The following is a 19,833-nucleotide window of genomic DNA, read 5'->3' as shown; positions in this document are numbered from 1 at the left end:
TTGTCATATAACTATTAAAAAAATTGAAATCATTCTTAAAATTCTCCCCACAAAGAAAACTTTGGGCTTCAATGGTGAATTCTGCCAAAAACACCAAAGGAAAAAAACGTGCCAGTGTTCTACAAATTTATCTAAAGAATATAAAAACAGAATGCTCCCCACCTCATTCTTTGAGACTGCATAACCTTTTTTTTTTTTCTCACAAAGACAGAGAGAGAGAGAGAGAGAGACAGAGCACAAGCAGGGGGAGGGGCAGGCAGAGGCAGAGGAAGAAGCAGGCTTCCTGCTGAGCAGAGAGCCTGATGCAAGGCTTGATCCCAGGGTGCTGGGATCAGGACCTGAGCCAAAGGCAGACACTTAACTGACTGAGTCATCCAGGTGCCCCAAGACTGCATATCCTTGATATCAAGAATGACAAGGACAGGGAAATTGCAGGAAAGAAAACATTAAGGGTTCATGCGTTATACTCATGAACATAGATGCAGAAACTTGAAACTAAATATTAGCAAACATACCCAGCATTGTATTCGAGAGGATATCATATCACAGCCAACCTGGGTTTATTCCAACAATACAAGGGTAATTTAACATTTTGAAAAATCAAGCAATCCAATTCACTACTTTGAGGAGAATAAATGAGGGAAATCTCATTTCACTAAATACAGCATTTGATAAAATTCAACATCCATTCATGGTAAAGATCTTAGCAAACAAAGAATAGAAGTGAACTTGTCTAATCTGATAACAGTTATCTCAGCAAATATGAATTAACTTTGAAATGTTAAAAGCTCTCCTTTTGAGAATAGGAGCAAGACAAGACAAAGATAGCTGCTTCCATTACCTCTATTCGGCATTGTCCTGGGGGTCTAGATGGTGTAGTGAAGCAAAAAAAAAAAAAAAAAAAAAGAAACAAAAATATTAAGGAATTCAAGGAAAGAAATAATACTGTTATTATTCTCAAATGATATATTTTTTAAGTAGAAAATCCTCAAATGTCAACACATAAGTTAGAACTAAGAGAATTTAGCAAGATAGATAAATTACAAAATAGCTGGATATAAGATCAGCATACAAAAATCTGTTTTATTTCTGTTTATGAACAACAGACAAAATATACTGTACAAAATAGCATTAAAAATGTAAAGCGTCTCAGATTTAATCTCACTAGATAGTCAAGTCCTCTAAAGAAAGTGTTCATGGATTGGGCAACTCAGTATATTTAAAATATCGGTCCTCCCGTAAGTGATCTACAGATGCATTGTGATCCCTTTCAAAATCCTGGTAGTTTGTGGTCTTTAAAAAAATATGTGGAAACTGACAAGCTGATTTTAAAACTTATATGGAAATGCAAAGGCCCAACAATATTCAAGACACTTTGAGAAAAAGAATAGTGTGTGAGGACTATTCCAAAGGTTGTAAATTACTGTAAGGTAATGAAGACAGTGTGGTATCACTGTAAAGCTAGACAAATAGACCAGAGGAACAGAATAGAGAGTCCATAAGCAAATGATTTATTACAAAGAAGGAATTGCCAGAGTTAATCTCAGAAATCATACTCAACTATCTTTTCAATGACCACAAGTCACACAGAAGTAGGAATGTTATCTGCTTCCTCATTTTTTCTGTTTTTCTCTTTGCCCTCATTTTCAGAGGGGCTTGTTTTATTTTTCCCCAACCCCCCTCCCTCCAACCCAGGCACTGCTTCATCGTCCAAAAGCAACAAAGGTAAAGAGAGCGCGTGAAGATTAGGTGATCTGGGGCAGAAGTTAATGATTGGGGGGGCGGTGGGCATCTGATCTGGTTTGCCCAGTTCAGTTCACACCTGTTTTCTAGTGTAATTATTAATAACTTTGACTCTCAAAAGTGTTCTGGTTTGGATGACCAATTTTGTGGTTACTCAAGTTAAAGGATTCTGGGCGATTTGGATCACACTGTACTGTGAACACACAAATTGAGGATAAAAAGGACACACATGTAGCCAGGAGGAGGGTAATTGGGTAAAAGTAGAAGTAAGTAAAGGGCAAGAGCTAGTTGTTGGGTGGATGGTCAAGAGATTATGATTTAATTAGGTGAACTCCAATATACAGATGTTGAAGGAGGAGCATGCCTTATGTTACGCTCTCAGATCTGTAAGGTCAGAGATATCAGACATCTCTCTGTGAGGTCAATCTAAAACAGTAACAATTATCTAAAGAGAGCAATATAAATAGCCTGGGTTTCAATTTACGAGTTGTGCTCCAGAAATAAGACAACAGAATAGGGGCAAGTCAGTCTATGTTCTCGTCAAACTAATTTGATTTGTTAATTCCTGGTTGTCATTTGCAAAGAACTGTTATTCTTGAGTTTCTTTAGAAGAGTGTTTCTCAAGGTGGAATTCTCAGACCCCTAGAGAGAGGGTCCTTGAGACCCTTTTGGGGAGGGGTGTCTATGAAGTCAAAACTATTTCGTAATAATACTAAAGCATTATTTGACTTTTTTTGGGGGGGCTGATGCCTACACTGAGGGGCAGAAGCAGTGGTGGATGAAACTGCTGGAACCTTAGCATGAAACAAGGCAGAGGCACCAGATGGCCTGGGTAGTCCTCATATTCTTCACCACGATGCAATCAGATTTTTAAAAATGCCAGTTTGTTAGTTATGTTAGCATGTCCTCAGTGAAGTAGTACAAATTATTAATTTCATTAAAAGTAAACCCTTGAGTCTTTAATCATCTGTAGGACAAAAGAGGAAGTACATATAAAGCGCTTTGTGGAGTATGGAATTTTGAAGAAAAAGCTCCTGTTCAGTTGTTTGTGTTGAGAACTGATCTGTACTGCTGCTATGTTTTCTCTTTGAGTGATCAATTGGCAGACATCGTTATTCAGACTTGGATTCCTTGGCAGACATTGTCTTGAAAATAAAGGAAGTGAGCCTGTCACTTCCAGAAAAATAACTGACAGGATTCCAGAAAAATAACTGACAGGATTTCTTGCCACTGATAAAACTGAGCTTTCAAGTGAAAATTTGAATTTTGTCTGCCACTGGGTGCTTCACAACTTCCTAGTACTTAAAAGACTTTTCTGATGAGCTCAATGGTGATATTAATAATGTGATTTTTTTTGATACTACCAAATGAAATGTATCAATATCTAAAAAGTCTGCAAAACTCAGTAAACTCATATTTTCCAAATGACTTATGTCATAAAATCATGCATGGGTCCATTCAAAGTATAAAATAAACTAGTGGGATTTCTGTAACAGAGTATATAAAGTTAATTGATACTGTTTCAGATTCCATATTGCCACTAACCCTTAAGGAAACTTTGCTGAGTTTTGGTGTATGTACAAAGAAGAATATTTTTCTGAAATATTATTTGAGTATCATCTGAAAAGGCAATTAAAGTCTTCCTTATCCAACTATACATTTATGTGAGTTCAGATTTTCTTCTTAAAATAACTGAACAGCAACTGATTGAATACAAGGTATATGAGAATCCAGATGTCTTCTATTAAGGAAATTTGAAAAAATGTAAAACTCTTCTCACTACTTTTTGGGGAGGGAGGGGTTAGATAATATAGTTGATTTCATGAGAAAATGTTAACAGGTAAGATGCTTAATATTATTTTTAAATTAATTTTAAACATAGGTATTTAAAAATGTTTTCGTTTTAATTCTGCATGCAAGAAATATCTATAGATATAATCCACATACACAGAAGTTCTCAGGAGTCCTCAGTAATTTATGAGTGTAAAGGCGTCCTGAGACCAAAAGGTTTGAGAACCTTCGCTTTAGAGCACTGATTTTCAGCCTTGATGAGTATCAGGATCATCAGTGGAACTCTGAACTGCCATATCTGGGTCCCACCTCTAGAGATCCTGTTTTCATAGGTCTGGGGTGCAGCATGGACATCGGGGTTTTTAAAAGATGCTCACCGGCAGCCGAGGTTGGGAACCACCACTTCAGTCCGATGCTGGAGGTGCACAGGCCCTGGAATTCTACCTGCACCTTCATGTAGTCTGTAAACTAAGGCGTTTCTTCTTAACTCATCTGGCAGAGATTTATCAAGCATCAGCTATACTCCAAGCACCATTCTTAGTGCTGGAGATATGCCAGTGAGCAAACAGAAAACACCTCTGCCCTTAGGGAGCTCGAGTTCTAGGAGAGGAGATGTATAGACCAATAGACAAAGAGGTCTTATTTTTCTGTAGGGCTGAAAGTGGAACTAATAAAATTCCAGAGCCAGGGAAAAGTGTGGTCCTGATGCTTGGGCTTGCTTTGCCTTCAGACCAGGTTTTGGCCCCGGTTTGCTGCAGGCTTCGGAGCTGGTGCCCCCAGAGCTCCAGCAGCCACAGGCATCGGCTGAAGCCCCGGTCACTGCCCGAGGGATCTACTCGGAGGACATGCCATCGGTGGCCCGGCCACGGCCTGTCGGGGGCACCACAGGTACACGTGGCTGTTTAGCTTGCATTTCTGAGCTAGACAGCCCTTGCTTTTGGCTACATTCTGGAAGAGGACATTTCAGACTTCCCAGCGCTTTGGTGTCCCAGTATTCGGTGACCTGCACAACTGGTCTGAGTGGCGTTCCCCTGGTTCCTGGTGGAGGTGTAGTAGGCAGGGGAGGTGGGAAGAGAGGGTGGCTGAGATCCCAGGACTGTCGCCCTCTGATTTGTTCCTGAGTCTTTGTCTCAGAAGCTGTCCCTTCACGTGGAGTTCACAGCACAACTCTTCCAGGGAAGACGTTTCCGAATTCTTACGGTAAACTGAAAGAGCTATTGCTGAGCACTTGGTATGGCATTAAAAACAAGTGTTTGGGGCGCCTGGGTGGCTCAGTCGTTAAGTGTCTGCCTTCGGCTCAGGTCATGATCCCGGGGTCCTGGGATCGAGCCCCACATCGGGCTCCCTGCTCCGCGGGAGGCCTGCTTCTCCCTCTCCCACTCCCCCTGCTTGTGTTCCCTCTCTCGGTGTCTCTCTCTCTGCCAAATAAATAAATAATAAAAAAAAATCTTAAAAAAACCCCCCAATATTCAATCTTTAAAAAACAAAAACAAAAACAAGTGTTTGTTTTAAGGAAGGCATTTTTCCAGCTTGTGATAAGCAACTTTGGACGTTGCTGGCCAGTGACCTGAGGGAGATTTTTGTTTCATTTGGCCCTTGTGACGACGGATGCTGCTCATAGGTGACAAGCAGGGCCCAACATGCCTGAGCTGAGATTCCTACATGGCACTTGGCTGGTCTGCCCCAGCAGTTTACCTGAGATCCAGGCTTGAACCCCAGAATTAAAAATTGCTGTTTCGTGTCATGGAACTCCATCTCATCAATAGTTGATACAATGAACGCTGTATTTGGGGATGTTGTTCATTGTTCCTAAAGCATCTATGGAGTTTAAGATTTAAGCTTTCTTTTTTTTTGTACAGCTCAGCATACTCTGAAAAATCCTTAAAGTTCATCATACCCACCTAACTATGTTTATTCCAAGGGCTCAAAGTCACTCTTTTATTTTCCTTTTTTATTTTCATTTCTTCACCTTCCTGTTGGAAGCTTTAGTAAGAGGAGCCATTACATGTTAAATAGCTTATTTTTTTTTTTTTTACAGTTTCTAAATTTTGGATGATACCTACCTTTCTAATGTCATCAAGATGGTGCCTGGGTGGCTCAGTTGGTTAAGCTACTGCCTTCTGCTCAGGTCATGATCCTGAGGTCCCAGGATCGAGTCCCGCATCAGACTCCCTGCTTGGCAGGGAGTCTGCCTCTCCCTCTGACCCTTCCCCCTCTCATACTTTCTCTCTCTCTCTCATTCTCTCTCTCTCAAATAAATAAATAAAATCTTTAAAAATATATAATGTCATCAAGGAACTAGTTTAAGCCAATTCGAAACTTGTAATAATTGGTGGATAATTACCCATTATGGTTTCTTTGGAAGTTCTTGTATGTTGCGTTGTCAGTCAACAAAACAAATAATATATCTGGATATCCTACAGGATTTCATATATTTTACACATGTTGTGCTTACAGCGAGTTTTGTTTCTCCTGCTAATTATTGCTTATTTGAACGTTGTTGTGTATTAAATATCCCAAACAAAATTCAGACATACTCATTCTTAATCTAGGAGAATAGAGAAATGATACATATATAACATTTGAAGAGGATGTTATTTTCTAATAATTTCTAATAAGAGATTAAGTTGTGTAAAAATTTGTAATAGAAAATATTAAGATATACTGGAAGAGTTACCTCTCTGTAAAATGATCAAATATGTCTATATCTAAAAATTAGTAAAAGCAAAAGGAAAATAGTATCTAGGGAAGTATTCAGCAGATAGATATGTCCATGAGGTATTTTTATTAGAGGATGATTCATATAAATTGATAAGTGGGCGGACTTCAGAGCATGAATGGGCAAAGGACAGGAAGAATGAATTCACAGAAGGAATATTTGTGTGGGGTGTGTATCACATGAAAGTAAAAATATGAAAAATGCCCAGTTTTGAAAACTACTAAAGAAATGTACATTAAAACCATGGCGAGACACCATTTCTGTCTTATATCTTTTCATAGTAATGTAGCACGTGACAACATTAGTATCCAGTTTCTTGCTCTGTACTGTGGGCATAATGTGTTAGTACTTACCTCCTGTGGTTGTTTTGAGGATTGCAGAAGATAACAGAATGTGAAGGGCTCAAAATAGTGCCTGGCATGTTGTAAACTTTCAATGAACGTCAGCTACAATTATTATATTTTAAGTGGTGGCATAAATCACTAAACATTTGGAAAGCAGTTGGGAATGACTTACTGAGCTTTGGATTTGGGATTCCACTTTTATTTTTATTTTTTTATTTTTTGGATTCCACTTTTGAGAATCTAGGATTCTCCTCCCCAAAGAAATCCAAATACTGGGAAAAACCTACGAGTGCAAAGATATTTATTAGAGCATTATTCATAATAGCGAACAATTGTGAGCCTTCTAAACGCCTAGTAATAAGGGAATCAGTGAGTAAATTATGCATCTGTTTATTTATTATTAATTACTTAATTTCATTTTGTTTTTTTTTTTAATTCCAGTATACTTAATATATAGTGTTATATTAGTTTCAGGCATACAATAAAGTGATGCAGTATTTCTATACATTACTCAGTGCTTATCATGATAAGTGTAACTCTTAATCTCCTTCACCTATTTCACCCATCCCCCTACCTCCCTTCTCTGCTAACCATCTGTTTGTTCTCTGTAGTTAAGAATTGGTTATTTTGTTTGTCTCTTTTTTTCTTTGTTCATGTGTTTTGTTTCTTAAATTCCACATGAGTTAAATTATATGATATTTGTCTTCCTCTGACTGACTTATTTCACTTAGCATTATACCCTCTAGCTCTATCCACGTCATTGCAAATGGCAAGATTTCACTCTTTTTTATGGCTGAGTAATATTCCATTGTACACACACACCACCTCTTCTTTATCCATTCATCTATGGATGGATACTTGGGTTGCTTTCATAATTTGGCTATTGTAAATAATGCTGCTATAAACATAGAGGTGCATATATCTTTTTGCATTAGTGTTTTCATTTCTTTGAGTAAATGCCACTAGTGAAATTACTGGATTGTAGGGTAGTTCTATTTTTAATTTTTCGAGGAAACTCCCTACTGTTTTCCAGAGTGGCTGCAGCAGTTTGCTTTCCAAGCAATAGTGCATGAGGGTTCCTTTTTGCTCTGCCTCCTCGCCAACACCTGTTGCTGCTTGTTTTTTTTAAGGATTTTATTTATTTATTTGACAGAGAGAGAGCACAAGCAGAGGGAGAAGCAGGCTCCCCGCTGAGCAAGAAGCCCGATGTGGGACTCAATCCCAGGACCCTGGGATCATGACCTGAGCAGAAGGCAGTTGCTTAACCAACTGAGCCACCCAGGCGCCCCGCTTCTTGTTTTTTTGACTTTAGCCATTCTGACAGGTGTGAGGTGATATCTCATTGTAGTTTTGATTTGCATTTTTCTGATGATGAGTGATGTTGAGCATATTTGCTTGTGTCTGTTGGCCATCTGGATATCTTCTTTGGAGAAGTGTCTATTCACGTCTTCTGCCCATTTTTAAATGGATTATTTGTGTTTTCTTTTTGTTTTTGGTATTGAGTTGTATCAGTTCTTTATATATTTATTGGATATGTCACTTGCAAATATTTTTCCCCATTTCATAGGTTGCCTTTTTGTTTTGGTTTTTTTGTTTTATTTATTTATTTATTTAGTTCAGTTAGCCAGCATATAGTACCTCATTAGTTTTTGATATAGTGTTCAGTGATTCATTAGTTGCATATAACACCCTCCTTTGCTGTGCAAAAGCTTTCTTATTTTGATGTAGTCCCAGTAGTTTATTTTTGCTTTTGTTGCCCTTGCCTCAGGAGACATATCTAGAAAAATGCTGTTATGAATGATGTCAGAGAAGTTACTGCCTGTGCTTTCTTCTAGGATTTTTATGGTTTCAGATCTCACGCTTAGGTGTTTAATCTATTCTCAGTTTTATTTTTGTGTGTGGTATAAGAAAGTGGTCCACTTTCATTCTTTTGCATGCTGCTGTCCAGTTTTCCCAACACCATTTGCCGAAGAGACTTTTTTTTCTCATTGCATGTCCTTGCTTCCTTTGTTAAAGATTAGTTGACCATATAATTGTGGATTTATTTCCTGGCTCTCTGTTTTGTACCAGGGATCTATGTGTCTCTTTGTGCCAGTACCACACTGTTTTGATTGCTACAGTTCTGTAGTAAATCTTGAAATCTGGGATTGTGATATCTCCAGTTTTGTTCTTCTTTTCCAAGATTGCTTTGGCTATTTAGGGTCTTTTGTGGTTCCATACAAATTTTAGGATTATTTGTTCTAGTCTGTGAAAAATGCTGTTGGTGTTTTGATAGGGATTGCATTAAATATATAGAATGCTTTGGGTAGTATGGACATTTTAGCAATATTCTCCCAGTCCATGAGCATGGAATATCTTTCATTTGTTTGTGTCATCTTCAGTTTCTTCCATCAGTTTTTTATGGTTTTCAGAATACAGGACATTGACCTCTTTGGTTAAGTTTATTTCTAGGTATTTTATTATTTTTGGTGCAATTGTAAATGGGATTGTTTTCTTAATTTCTCTTTCTGATACTTCAATATTAGTATATAGAAATGCAGCAGGTTTCTGTATATTGATTTTGTATCCTGTGACCTTACTGATTCATTTATCAGTTCTAGTAGTTTTTTGGTGGAGTCTTTTGGGTTTTCTATATATAGTATCATATCTCTGCAAATAGTGAAAGTTTTACTTCTTCCTTACCAATCTGAATGCCTTTTATTTCTTTTTGTTGTATAATTGCTGTGGCTAGGACTTCCAGTACTATGTTGAATAAAAGTGGTGATTGGACTTCCTTATCTTGTTCCTCCTGATCTTAGGGGAAAATCTCTGTTTTTCACCGTTGAGTATGATGTTAGCTGTGGGTTTTTCATATATGGCCTTTATTATGTTGAAGTATGTTCCTTCTAAACGTAGTTTTTTGAGGGTTCTTATGAATAGATGTTGTACTTTGTCAAATGCTTTTTCTGCTTCTATTGAAATGATCGTATTGTTCTTTTCTCTTGTTGATGTGATGTATCACCTTGATTGATTTGGGAATATTGAATTATCCTTGCATCCTAGGAATAAATCCACTTGATCGTGGTGAATGATTTTTTAAATGTATTGTTGGATTTGGTTTTTTCGTATTTTGTTGAGGATTTTTGCATTTATGTTCATTAGAGATATTGGCCTGTGGTTCTTTTTTGTGTGTGTGTGATGTCTTTATCAGAGTAATGCTAGCCTCATATAATAAATTTGGAAGGTTTCCTTCCTCTTCTGTTTTTTGGAGTAGTTTGAGCAGAATAGGTATTAACTCCTTTTTAAATGTTTGGTAGAATTTGGGATGCCTGGGTGGCTCAGTCGGTTAAGTGTCTGACTCTTGATTTTGGCTCAGATCATGATCTCAGGGCCATGGGATTGAGCCCCATTTTGGGCTCCATGCTCAGCAGGAAGTCTGCTTGAGATTCTCCCTCTGCCTTTCCTCCTCTCCACCCAACTCTCTCAAATAAATGAATAAATCTTAAAAAAAAAAATGGTGAAGCCATCTGGTCTGGATTTCTGTTTGTTGGGACTTTTTTGATTACTGATTCAATTTTATCATTGGTGATTGGTCTGTTCAAATTTTCTTTTTCTTCCTGATTCACTTTTGAGAGGTTATATGTTTCTAAGAATTTATCCATTTCTTCTAGATTGTCCAATTTGTTGGCATATAATTTTTCATAATATTCTCTTATAATCCTTTGCATTTCTGTGGTGTTGGTTGTTATTTCTCCTCTTTCATTTCTGATTTTGTTTGGTCTTTTTTTTTTTTTTAATGAGTCTGGCTAAAGGTTTATCACTTTTGTTGACTGTTTCAAAAAACCAGCTCCTAGTTTCTATTGATCTGTTATATTGGTTTTTTTTGTTTCTACTTCATTTATTTGTGCTCTAATCTTTTTTATTTTCTTCCTTTTACTGGTTTTAGGTGAACCAGGAAAAAAGGAACCCTTTTCCTGGTTTAGCTCCTTTAGGTGTAAGGTTAAGTTGTGTGAAATTTATCTTGCTTCTTGAGGTAGGCCTGTATTGCAATAAACTTCCCTCTTAGATCAGCTTTTGCTGCATTCCAAAGATTTGGACTATTGTTTTTATTTGTTTCATTTGTCTCTGTGTTTTTTGATTCCCTCTTTGATTTCTTGGTCAGCCCATTCATTGTTTAGCAGCATGGTATTTAACCTCCATGTATTTGTGATCTTTCCATATTTTTTTCTTGTGGTTGACTTCTAGTTTCATAGTGTTGTGGTCAGAAAAGATGCATGGTATGACTTCAGTCTTTTTTAATTTGTTGAGACTTGTTTTGTGGCCTAACATATGATCTATTCTGGAGAATGTTCCATGTGCACTTGAAAAGAATGTGTGTTCTGTTTTAGGATGGAATGTTCTGAATCTGTTAGATACAAGTGGTTCAGTGTGTCATTCAAAGCTACTGTGTGTTTGTTGATGTTCTGTTTGGATCTATCCATTGAAGTCAGTGGGGTGTTTAAGTTCCCTACTATTATTGCATTGCTCTTGATACTTTGTGTATATTTGTTATTAATAGCTGCTTTCTGTATTGGGTGCTCTTATATTGGTTGCATAAATATTTATAATTGTCATATCTTCATTTTGGATTGTTTCCCTTATGACTGTGTAGTGTCCTTCTTTGTCTTTTATTATAGTCTTTGTTTTAAAGTCTATTTTGTCTGATACAAGTAGTGCTATCCCGGCTTTCTTTTCACTTCCATTTGCGTGATATTTTTTCATTTTTACACATTTTACACTTTGAATCTGCATGGGTCTTAGGTCTGAAATGAGTCTCTTGTAGGCAGCATATTCTTGTTTTTTTTTTTTATCCACATTCTGTCATCTACCCTGTGTCTTTTGATTGGTGTGTTTAGTCCATTTATATTCAAAATAATTATTGATAGGTATGTACTTATTGTCATTTTGTCTCTTGTTTTATGGTTGTTTTTGTAGTTCTTCTCTATTCCCCCCTCTTGCTCTCTTATCTCGTGGTTTGCTGGCTTAATTCAGTGATATACTTGAATTCCTTTCTCTTCATTTTTTTCAGATCTATTACTGTTTTTTTCTTGTGATTACCACTAGGTTTATATATAACATCTTATGCATATTGCAGTCTATTTTATTTTATTTTATTTATTTTTTAAGACTTTATTTATTTGACAGAGAGAGACACAGCGAGAGAGGGAACACAAGCAGGGGGAGTGGAGAAGGGAAGCAGGCTTCCCATGGAGCAGGGAGCCCAATGCGGGACTTGATCCCAGGACCCTGTCTGCCAAAGGCAGACGCTTAACGACTGAGCCACCCAGGCGCCCCTTGCATTCTGTTTTAAATTGATGGTAACTTAAGTTTGAACCCATTCTAAAAGCACTACATTTTTGCTCCTCACCCTCTCATGTTTTAGGTAAATGGTGTCATACTTTACATCCTTTTATTTTGTGAATCCCTTGACTGATTTTATAGATACATTTAATTTGTATTGCTTTTGTGCTTCCTACTTCCTCCTTTTCATATTCTTGCTTATGATCTCTTGTTTCCACTCAAAGAGTCCCCATTTCTTGTAGGGCTAGTTTAGTGGTGATGAATTCCTTTAACTTTTGTTTGTCTGGGAGACTCTTTATCTCTCTTTGTATTGTGAATGATAGCCTTGATGGATAGAGTATTCTTGGTTACAGGTTTTTTTCTTTCAGCTCTTTGAATATATCATGCCACACCCTTCTGGCCTGCAAAGTTTCTGCTGAAAAATCCACTGATAGCTGTATGAGGCTTCCCTTGTATGTAACTGTTTTCTTTTCTCTTGCTCTTTTTGAAGCTCTCTGTTTATCACTATTTTTTTTTTTTTTGTCATTTTAATTACTATGTGTTTTGTTGTGGACCTCCTTGGGTTGGTTTTGTTGGGGGCTTTCTGTGCCTCCAAGATCTGGATTTCTTTTTCCTTCCCCAGATTTGGGAAGTTTTCAGCTATTATTTCTTCAAATAAATTTTGCTGCCCCCTTTTCTCTGTCTTCTTCTGGGATCCTTATAATGCAAATGTTGTTGTACTTGATGGTGTTGCTAAGTTCCCTTAATCTATTCTCATTTTTTATTATTCTTTTTTTCTCTCCCCTGTTCAGCTTGATTGCTTTCCATTACTCTGTCCTCCCGAAATTTTAGTGACTGAGTTTTTCATCTCTGGTTGGTTCTTTGTTTTCTCTTTGTTGACGGTCTCACTGGGATCTTCCACTTATTTCTCAAGTCCAGTGAGTATCTTTATGATTATTACTTTAAATTCTTTATCTGGCATATTACTTATCTGTTTCATTTAGCTCTCTTCCTGTTATTACCTCTCTTTCATTTGGGACATATTCCTCTGTCTCCTCATTTTGTCTAACTCTCTGTGTCTATTTCTATGCGTTAGGAAAGTCAGCTACATCTCCTGCTCTTGAAAGTAGTGGTCTTATGAAGAAGAGGTCCTGTAGTGCCCTGCAGTGTGATGTCCTCTGTTCATCAGAACCTGGTGCTTGAGGGGTATCTCCTAAGCACCTCCTATGTGAGGGTGCACCCTACAATTGTGGCGGTGCCACTTTTGCCTTCAGTCCAGTTGTCTGTGATGGCTCTTTGGCTGTTATGGGCAGGGTTTGGTCCCTTGTTGTTAGTGGGCCAGTCTGGGGCCACATTGGGCTTGTTTTGGGTCAGACCAGGTGTTTGCCAGAGATACAGTAGCACTGAACTGGAGGGCATTTTCCCCATGTTGTCCCCTGAGAAGCTTTCCTTGGTTGACGGGGCTTGCAGTCACACCAGATGCCTGCCCCCAGCCCACTGCTGGGGTCCCAGTTGGACTAGTGTGTGTGGTTATCATCCTCTCACCCCAGGGCAGGAATCACTTTTTGAGTGGTGCAGATCCCCGTCAGGGCTGCTTGCATACTGCCACGCTTGTGGTACCTCTTTGTATGGATTCCTGCCAAGGCGGGGTTGGAGGGGGTGTGTCTGCAGGAGGATACAGGAACAGGGTGCCTGGTGTTAGCAGAGCTTCTCAGTTCTGCCCTAGGAGGAACCTGGAGCTTCTTTGGAGAGGGGCTAAGGGCAGGTTGGAGGGGGTGGGTCCACAGAAGTGTGTGGGGGTAGGGTGCACTGTTAGGGAGCCAGGTGGAGAGTATTTGTGCTGTGCTGGTTCCTGAGGGTGTCACTTATATATGTAGGCCAGGGGTGCTGGGCATGGAAGTGGCATCTCTATACCCCAAGCATTTTTCAAACTGCTGCTTCTGTGTTGTATCTAAGTGGGGCTGTTTTTGCTCTGTCTCTTTAAAGGTGGGGACTCAGTTTCCTCTTGCCCTCTGCCTTCCAGAGTTGAGCCTATTCATTTTTAACGTTCTAGGTGTTAAACCCCACTGATTATAAGAATTCGTGAAGTTAAGCCCCTCTGGTTTTCAAAGTCAAATGATACGGGGATTGTCTTCCCAGTGCAGTCCCCCTGTGCCTGGGGTGCCTGAGGTGGGGCCTTCTCCTCTCCCTTCTCTGTGCTTGCAGTGACTCTCCTTCCTGAGGACAGTCTGGAGGGTTGGGTTTGGTTTCTGAACGCATCTCTGCCCTACCTACCTTTCTGATGTGGCATCTTCTCTATGTTTAGCTGTGGAGAGTCTGTTCTGCCAGTCTTCAGGTCATTTTCTGGATGATTTACACTGATGTGGGTGTTCTCTAGGTGTATCTGTGGGATGAAGTGGCTTAAGGTTCTACTTCACCATCTTCCCTGGAAGTCCCCAGTTGTGTAGCTATTTAAAATGAAGAGCTCAGAAAGAGTCAGAAAAAGAGGGTTTAAGATTTCCCAATTGCCTCTTACTTTTATGGTACTTGACCTATTTTATCTCTTTCAATTCTTGAAATAACATCATGAAGTGGATTTTTTATCCCCATTTGAGAATTGAGGCATCCAGGCTCAGTGGGAGTGGTAGCCAGCTGCCCAAGGTCACAGTGGCAGGGCTGGAATGCAAACACAGTTTTCCTGCATGTGATGCCCCACTTGAATCATGGGGAAAGCCTGTGCTGTATCATTAAGTTAACAAAGCAAGGTACAGAATTTTGTCTGAATTATGATTTCAACTACCACTGTAGTTTTAACACAAAGGTATGCTTTTCTGTCTATGCACTTTTCTGCACTTTGGTAAATTCTGGGGAACAGTGTACTGCATTTTTTGTTCTTTGCAGGATTTGCTCAGTGTGTATTGGGCAAACAGTACTGATAGGCCTAATAATTTTAATAACTATTATAAAACTTCAGTAACTGGCAAGAGTTTCTGTAGGGTACATTGCTCTGATAAGAGCCTGGCAGGTTTTTTCTGAACTTTAGTTATTAGATAACCAAATAAAACTGTGGCATCCCCCCCTTTTATTGATGTATTTGGCTAATGGAGGCTGTTAATTTGACAAGTTGAGTAGGAGAGGACTGGAAGATGGAGAGGGCCACCCCCCCACCTCCATGAAATCTCTGAACCTTGTAGGACCAGTCTGCACAACACGGATGAATTTGATGATCCTAGGAGCTTTTGGAGACAAGTATTTTATTTCACAGTGCTTAAAGACCACTTTTTTTCTCCCTTAATCTATGAAATAGGGATATATCCATATACCAAAAGTTGATGGAGGAGAAAATACGTCGTTTACAGCCTGGCCTTCATAGCTACCTGAGGCTGTAGCGTGTCTAAGTGTGGAGCATGAGCTCTAGAGAGTCTCCTGGCTTTAGCCATCAGTACACCTCACTGAGGAGGCTGGGTGGGGGGGGGGTTGGCTTTAAAATTTTAATTATGACATAGCTAAGTTATGGGGAAAATATAAGTATGGTGAAAATAAATGTACTTAAACATTCTGAAATCAAAGAAATATGCACCCTGCCTTTTAAGAAAATATACATATTGTATTTTCTCTCCTTGTGAATCTCAAAGCCACGAGCAAGAAGGAGCTAGGTTTCAGCTTCTTTATGGCTCCAAAACTTTTCACTCCCTTTTCTCTGAGTAAGGAAGATTATCCTTATTTGTAACCTCTACAGAAATGAATAGAAGGGCCCTTTATTATAGCCTTTATACACTGTCCTTTGATATCTAGCTAGGAAAATAAGAACATCACTGTTAGTCACTGTATTAAACAGAAGTAAAAGCCCATGAACCAAGAAGCTCATGGTCTGTTTTCCGTATGAAATGTCATTCTCTGGAGATAGAATTGGTGCTGTGTTTGAACAGTGCTTGTATCCCTTTTCCCTAAGAGAAAGCTGTGGTCAGAACCGAAGTGTCTTGGTTGCCTGGGTGGTGCAGTCTCTTAAGTGTTCAACTCTTGGTTTCGGCTCAGGTCTTGATGTCAGGGTCATGAGATTGAGCCCTGTGTCGGGCTCCAAGCTTAGCGGGGAGTCTGCTGGAGATTCTCTCTCTCCCTCTCCTTCTGCCTTTCCTCTCTCTCTCTTTCTCTCTCAAATAAATCTTTTTTTTTTTTTTAAGATTTTATTTATTTGTCAGAGAGAGAGAGAGAAAGCACAAGCAGGGGGAGCGGCAGGCAGAGGGAGAAGCAGGCTTCCTGCTGAGCAAGGAACCTGATGCGGGACTTGATCCCAAGACCTGAGCTGAAGGCAGACGCTTAACAAACTGAGCCACCCAGGTGTCCCTCAAATAAATAAATCTTTAAAAAAAAAGAACCAGAGTGTCTTGCTGGGCAGCCTCACTTCCCTGCAAGTGTTGACCAGGCTGCCCCACTGTGTTCCTTCAGGCTCCCAGATTCAGCACCTGACGCAGGTGGGAATCGCAAGCAGAATTGGAGCCCAGCCAGTGGAAATCCCACCAAGCAGAGGCAGCCAATATGGGGGACCAGGTTGGCCTTCATATGGGGAGGATGAAGGTGGCCGAAGAGAGGCTGTGAGTATCTTGTGTTTGGGTCATCACTGAAAATTCAGACATAATCAGTTAATTTAACTGCTTCTGCTTTGGGGATCCCTTTTTAAAACCTATGTAAGTAAAAGTTTTAACCTCTCTCCCTTTTCTCTGTGAGTGTATTTTTGCTTGCAGTTTCTGGGTAGTAAATTCCCACCCACCCAGAGTGGGAGAGTAATTGCACTGAACTTGTAGAAACTATATAATTTTTCCTGAGGCAGATTTCAGGCTTAAAGTAGTGAATTTTTGAAAATAACCTTTACAAAATAATAAAAGCGATACTCATTACAGAAAATCTGGACAGAGACCTGTAAGTAAGAGCTACCTTTAAAATTTTTCCAATTTTTTTATATTGTGGTAAAACACACATAATATAAAATTTGCCATCTTAACTATTTTTGAGATGGCAAATTTAGTTCAAACCAGTTCAGTGGTTTTAAATACATTCGTGACATTATGCAACCATCCCCACAATCCATCCGATAGTATTTTTCATCTTGTAAAATGGAAAGTCTGTGCTCATTAAACACTAAGTGCCATTTGCCCTCCCCTCCAGCTCCAGGCAACCACAGTTGTACTTTCTGGCTCAGTGATTTTGACTTTCAAGTAATGAATTTGAACCTGTAGGTGACTAAAATCTGGACCTGATCTTTGGCGTCATTGTGTAAATATGCATGATCTTACATACCTACTTGCTCACCATTTATGCTTTGTTGTGGGTTTATCCACATCATTTCTCTTATGACCCCCCACGAGATGCTTCTGCCATAAGCTCACAGTTTAGGTTTCCAAGGCACAGAGTTTCTCTTAGAGGCTTCTCATCACTTTGATAACTCCTTTATAGGAATGAAATCAATATGGGCACAGGTAATTCCCACAAATGCTTTTCTTTGTTTTTCTCAAGAATTTTACATGCATTTGCATGTTTTCCAGCAAATACACTGAATTATTTTCATGACCGGAGGCTTCTATTACTCAGTGAAAGAAAATTAATTTTAGAATATAATTTTCCTCTAATAGATACATTGTTATACTTAGAATTTCAGGTATCTGCTTTACATTTGCTGACCTTTTTCTGACTTCATTGTGCCCAACTTATTTTCATAAGGTATTTCGGGTTTTCCTATCAAATCCAGTGTTTACTTACACTGCCTCTTTATCACTATTTGGAAACGTGACATGTAGGAATATTCGAGGGCTTGAATGCCATGTTTACTGTGAGGCTTACTTTTTAGCATAAGTGAAACCACAGATTTAGTACTCTTGTATATATCGAAAGAGAGATTTTTTCACTGAAAAATATCACTGAAAAGTACAATAATTCTGGTCAAATGAATGCCCAATTTACTTATATTATGCAAATATAAGCAAAACTGTTGTGTGTCCTAGTGCAGATAACTTTTTAAAGAAAAGGCTCTGCAGAACAGTCAATAGATACACAGATAAATAAAGTGGACAATGATTTTGTGACATTGTTCATGTTCTGTGTCGCACGCACACCCTCCCAGGCCTCGAGTCCCAGAGCAAAGGCAGTTCTTGTCAGTCTCTCTGCAGGTACTTGCTCATCTCTTCCAGCTGTCAGAGACCTTCATTTGACCTTTCACCTCCACAGGGCACCCCAGCTCTCCAGGTCCCTTCCTGTTCTCCCAGTGGGCCACTTCCTTCCACACACAGGGGCACAGAGACTTGGCTGACCTCATCATTCTTTCTGTCTGCCTTTAAGCAAATATATATCAGGCACCTGTTAAGTTCAGGGGTTTCTTTGTTGTATTGCTCTCCCTCCAGCAGTCCTCTCCACAGTTTCTATATTCCATCCTGGGGGCCTTCTTGGAGGGCCATGTTCGGTGGGAGGTGGGCAGAAGTCCTGGGAGCGTGCCCACCACCAGTTTGAATTGGATTTTCCCTCCTGTTCTTACGTGGGAAGTACAGTAACGTTTGCTGTGTTTTTTCAGACGCACATGCTTGGACATCAAGAATATTCTTCTTCACCACTGTTCCAGGTGCCAAGGACTTCAGGTAGGGAGCCCTCCGCTCCTCCCGGGAACCTCCCTCACAGGGGGCTGCAGGGTGCGGGGCTGACTTACACCACCAGCTCCACAGAAGACCTCCAGCCCGGCCACTCTTCAGCTTCACTCATCAAAGCGATCCGCGAGGAGCTGCTCCGGCTCTCCCAGAAACAGACCGCCGTGCAGAACTTCCACAGCTGATCGGCCTCGCCTTGCAGATTTGCCAAGTATCTGCTTCCCGTGGAAGCAAGACTAAATGGAAATCAACTAAATGGGTGTTTGTGAGAGAACGTGCATCTCCTGGGCTAGGTGCCCGTGTAAAGGAGCAAGTTGCAATTTTAGAGGATGCCATAAGTCACATGACAGCTCATGATGCTTTTAATAAGTTGGCAATTTTTTGACCACTTGGGTTTCAGTCAAAATTTACGTACTTTTGGCCAAAAGCCAGCAGCACTTCATGAAGGCAAACCACAAACCTAAGCTAACAACAAGAACAACAACAAATCACTAAATTAGTCTCCTTTTTAAAGGTAAAAGATGGAAATGTAGAGATGGTATAGGGATTAACGGAATCCAGCTTTTCCGTGGGAAGATATGATTCAGACTGGTTTGTATGGTGAACTTGCTGCTTTGTTTTCTGAGAAAAGAGATTTGAAGACATTTTATTAACAGCTTGATTTCCCTCTTTTTCTCCATAGGAACTTATTTTAATAGTCATATTAACAACAAAAATACTAAGACTGTTTGGGAATAAAAAAAGCTACTAGTGAGAAACCAAATGATAGATTGTAGAGCCTGATGATTCCAAAAGAAGCCATCATCTGCATTTTTCCTTCTACTTCTGGTGCTACAGCTCCGAGGGCCCCTTCACCTTTATGTCTGTGAAATGCAACTTTGGCTTTTTCAATGGAAGGATATGTTGAAGATTTCATTTTGTTCTATAAAGAAAAAAAAAACACCTCCCCAATGGGGTGAGGGGGGAGTTTAATATTTATTTGGTTATTCAAAATACATATCAAAGTTTAGATTTACATTCTTAATTGTATTTGCTGTTTATTAATTGGGCGCATGCAACTACCAACAGCATCCCATTTCAGTGCATGCCATCATTAAGGTCAGACCTACAAAAGGAGGCTTTCAGGAGGTCATAACTAATCCTTGCACTTGGCTGATGAGTTGCTCACAAATTATGTTTGAATGAGAAATCTTACATGATCAAAAATTATTTATAAAAACTACCAGGACCAACAAATTGTTATTCACAAGTACGTTTCTAGTAATCACATTCTCTGTGTTCAAGACCTGGAAATGAAACGGAGTTCACTCCAGCCTCTCAGTAATAAATC

General features: G+C 39.4%; 1 protein-coding gene across 1 annotated transcript in view; it reads left to right on the top strand.

The window, feature by feature from the left end:
• The window catches only part of KIAA1549 (KIAA1549 ortholog), a 142,473-nt gene extending 123,009 nt beyond the window's left edge, over nt 1–19,464 (top strand). Inside the window, exons 22-24 of the mRNA XM_028106217.2 lie at nt 4,265–4,422; nt 16,321–16,466; nt 18,434–19,464. Of these exons, the coding sequence (XP_027962018.2) occupies nt 4,265–4,422; nt 16,321–16,466; nt 18,434–18,688 (559 nt within the window). The 3' untranslated portion in view covers nt 18,689–19,464. The remainder of the gene's footprint in view (nt 1–4,264; nt 4,423–16,320; nt 16,467–18,433) is intronic.
• The last annotated feature ends 369 nt before the right edge of the window (nt 19,465–19,833 follow it).

This window comes from Eumetopias jubatus, unplaced genomic scaffold, assembly GCF_037043125.1.
Source record: "Eumetopias jubatus isolate StellerSeaLion01/CBP00866 unplaced genomic scaffold, mEumJub1_p1.0 scaffold_14, whole genome shotgun sequence".
Taxonomy (NCBI): Eukaryota; Metazoa; Chordata; class Mammalia; order Carnivora; family Otariidae; genus Eumetopias; species Eumetopias jubatus.
This window is presented reverse-complemented; position numbering and strand designations above follow the sequence as displayed.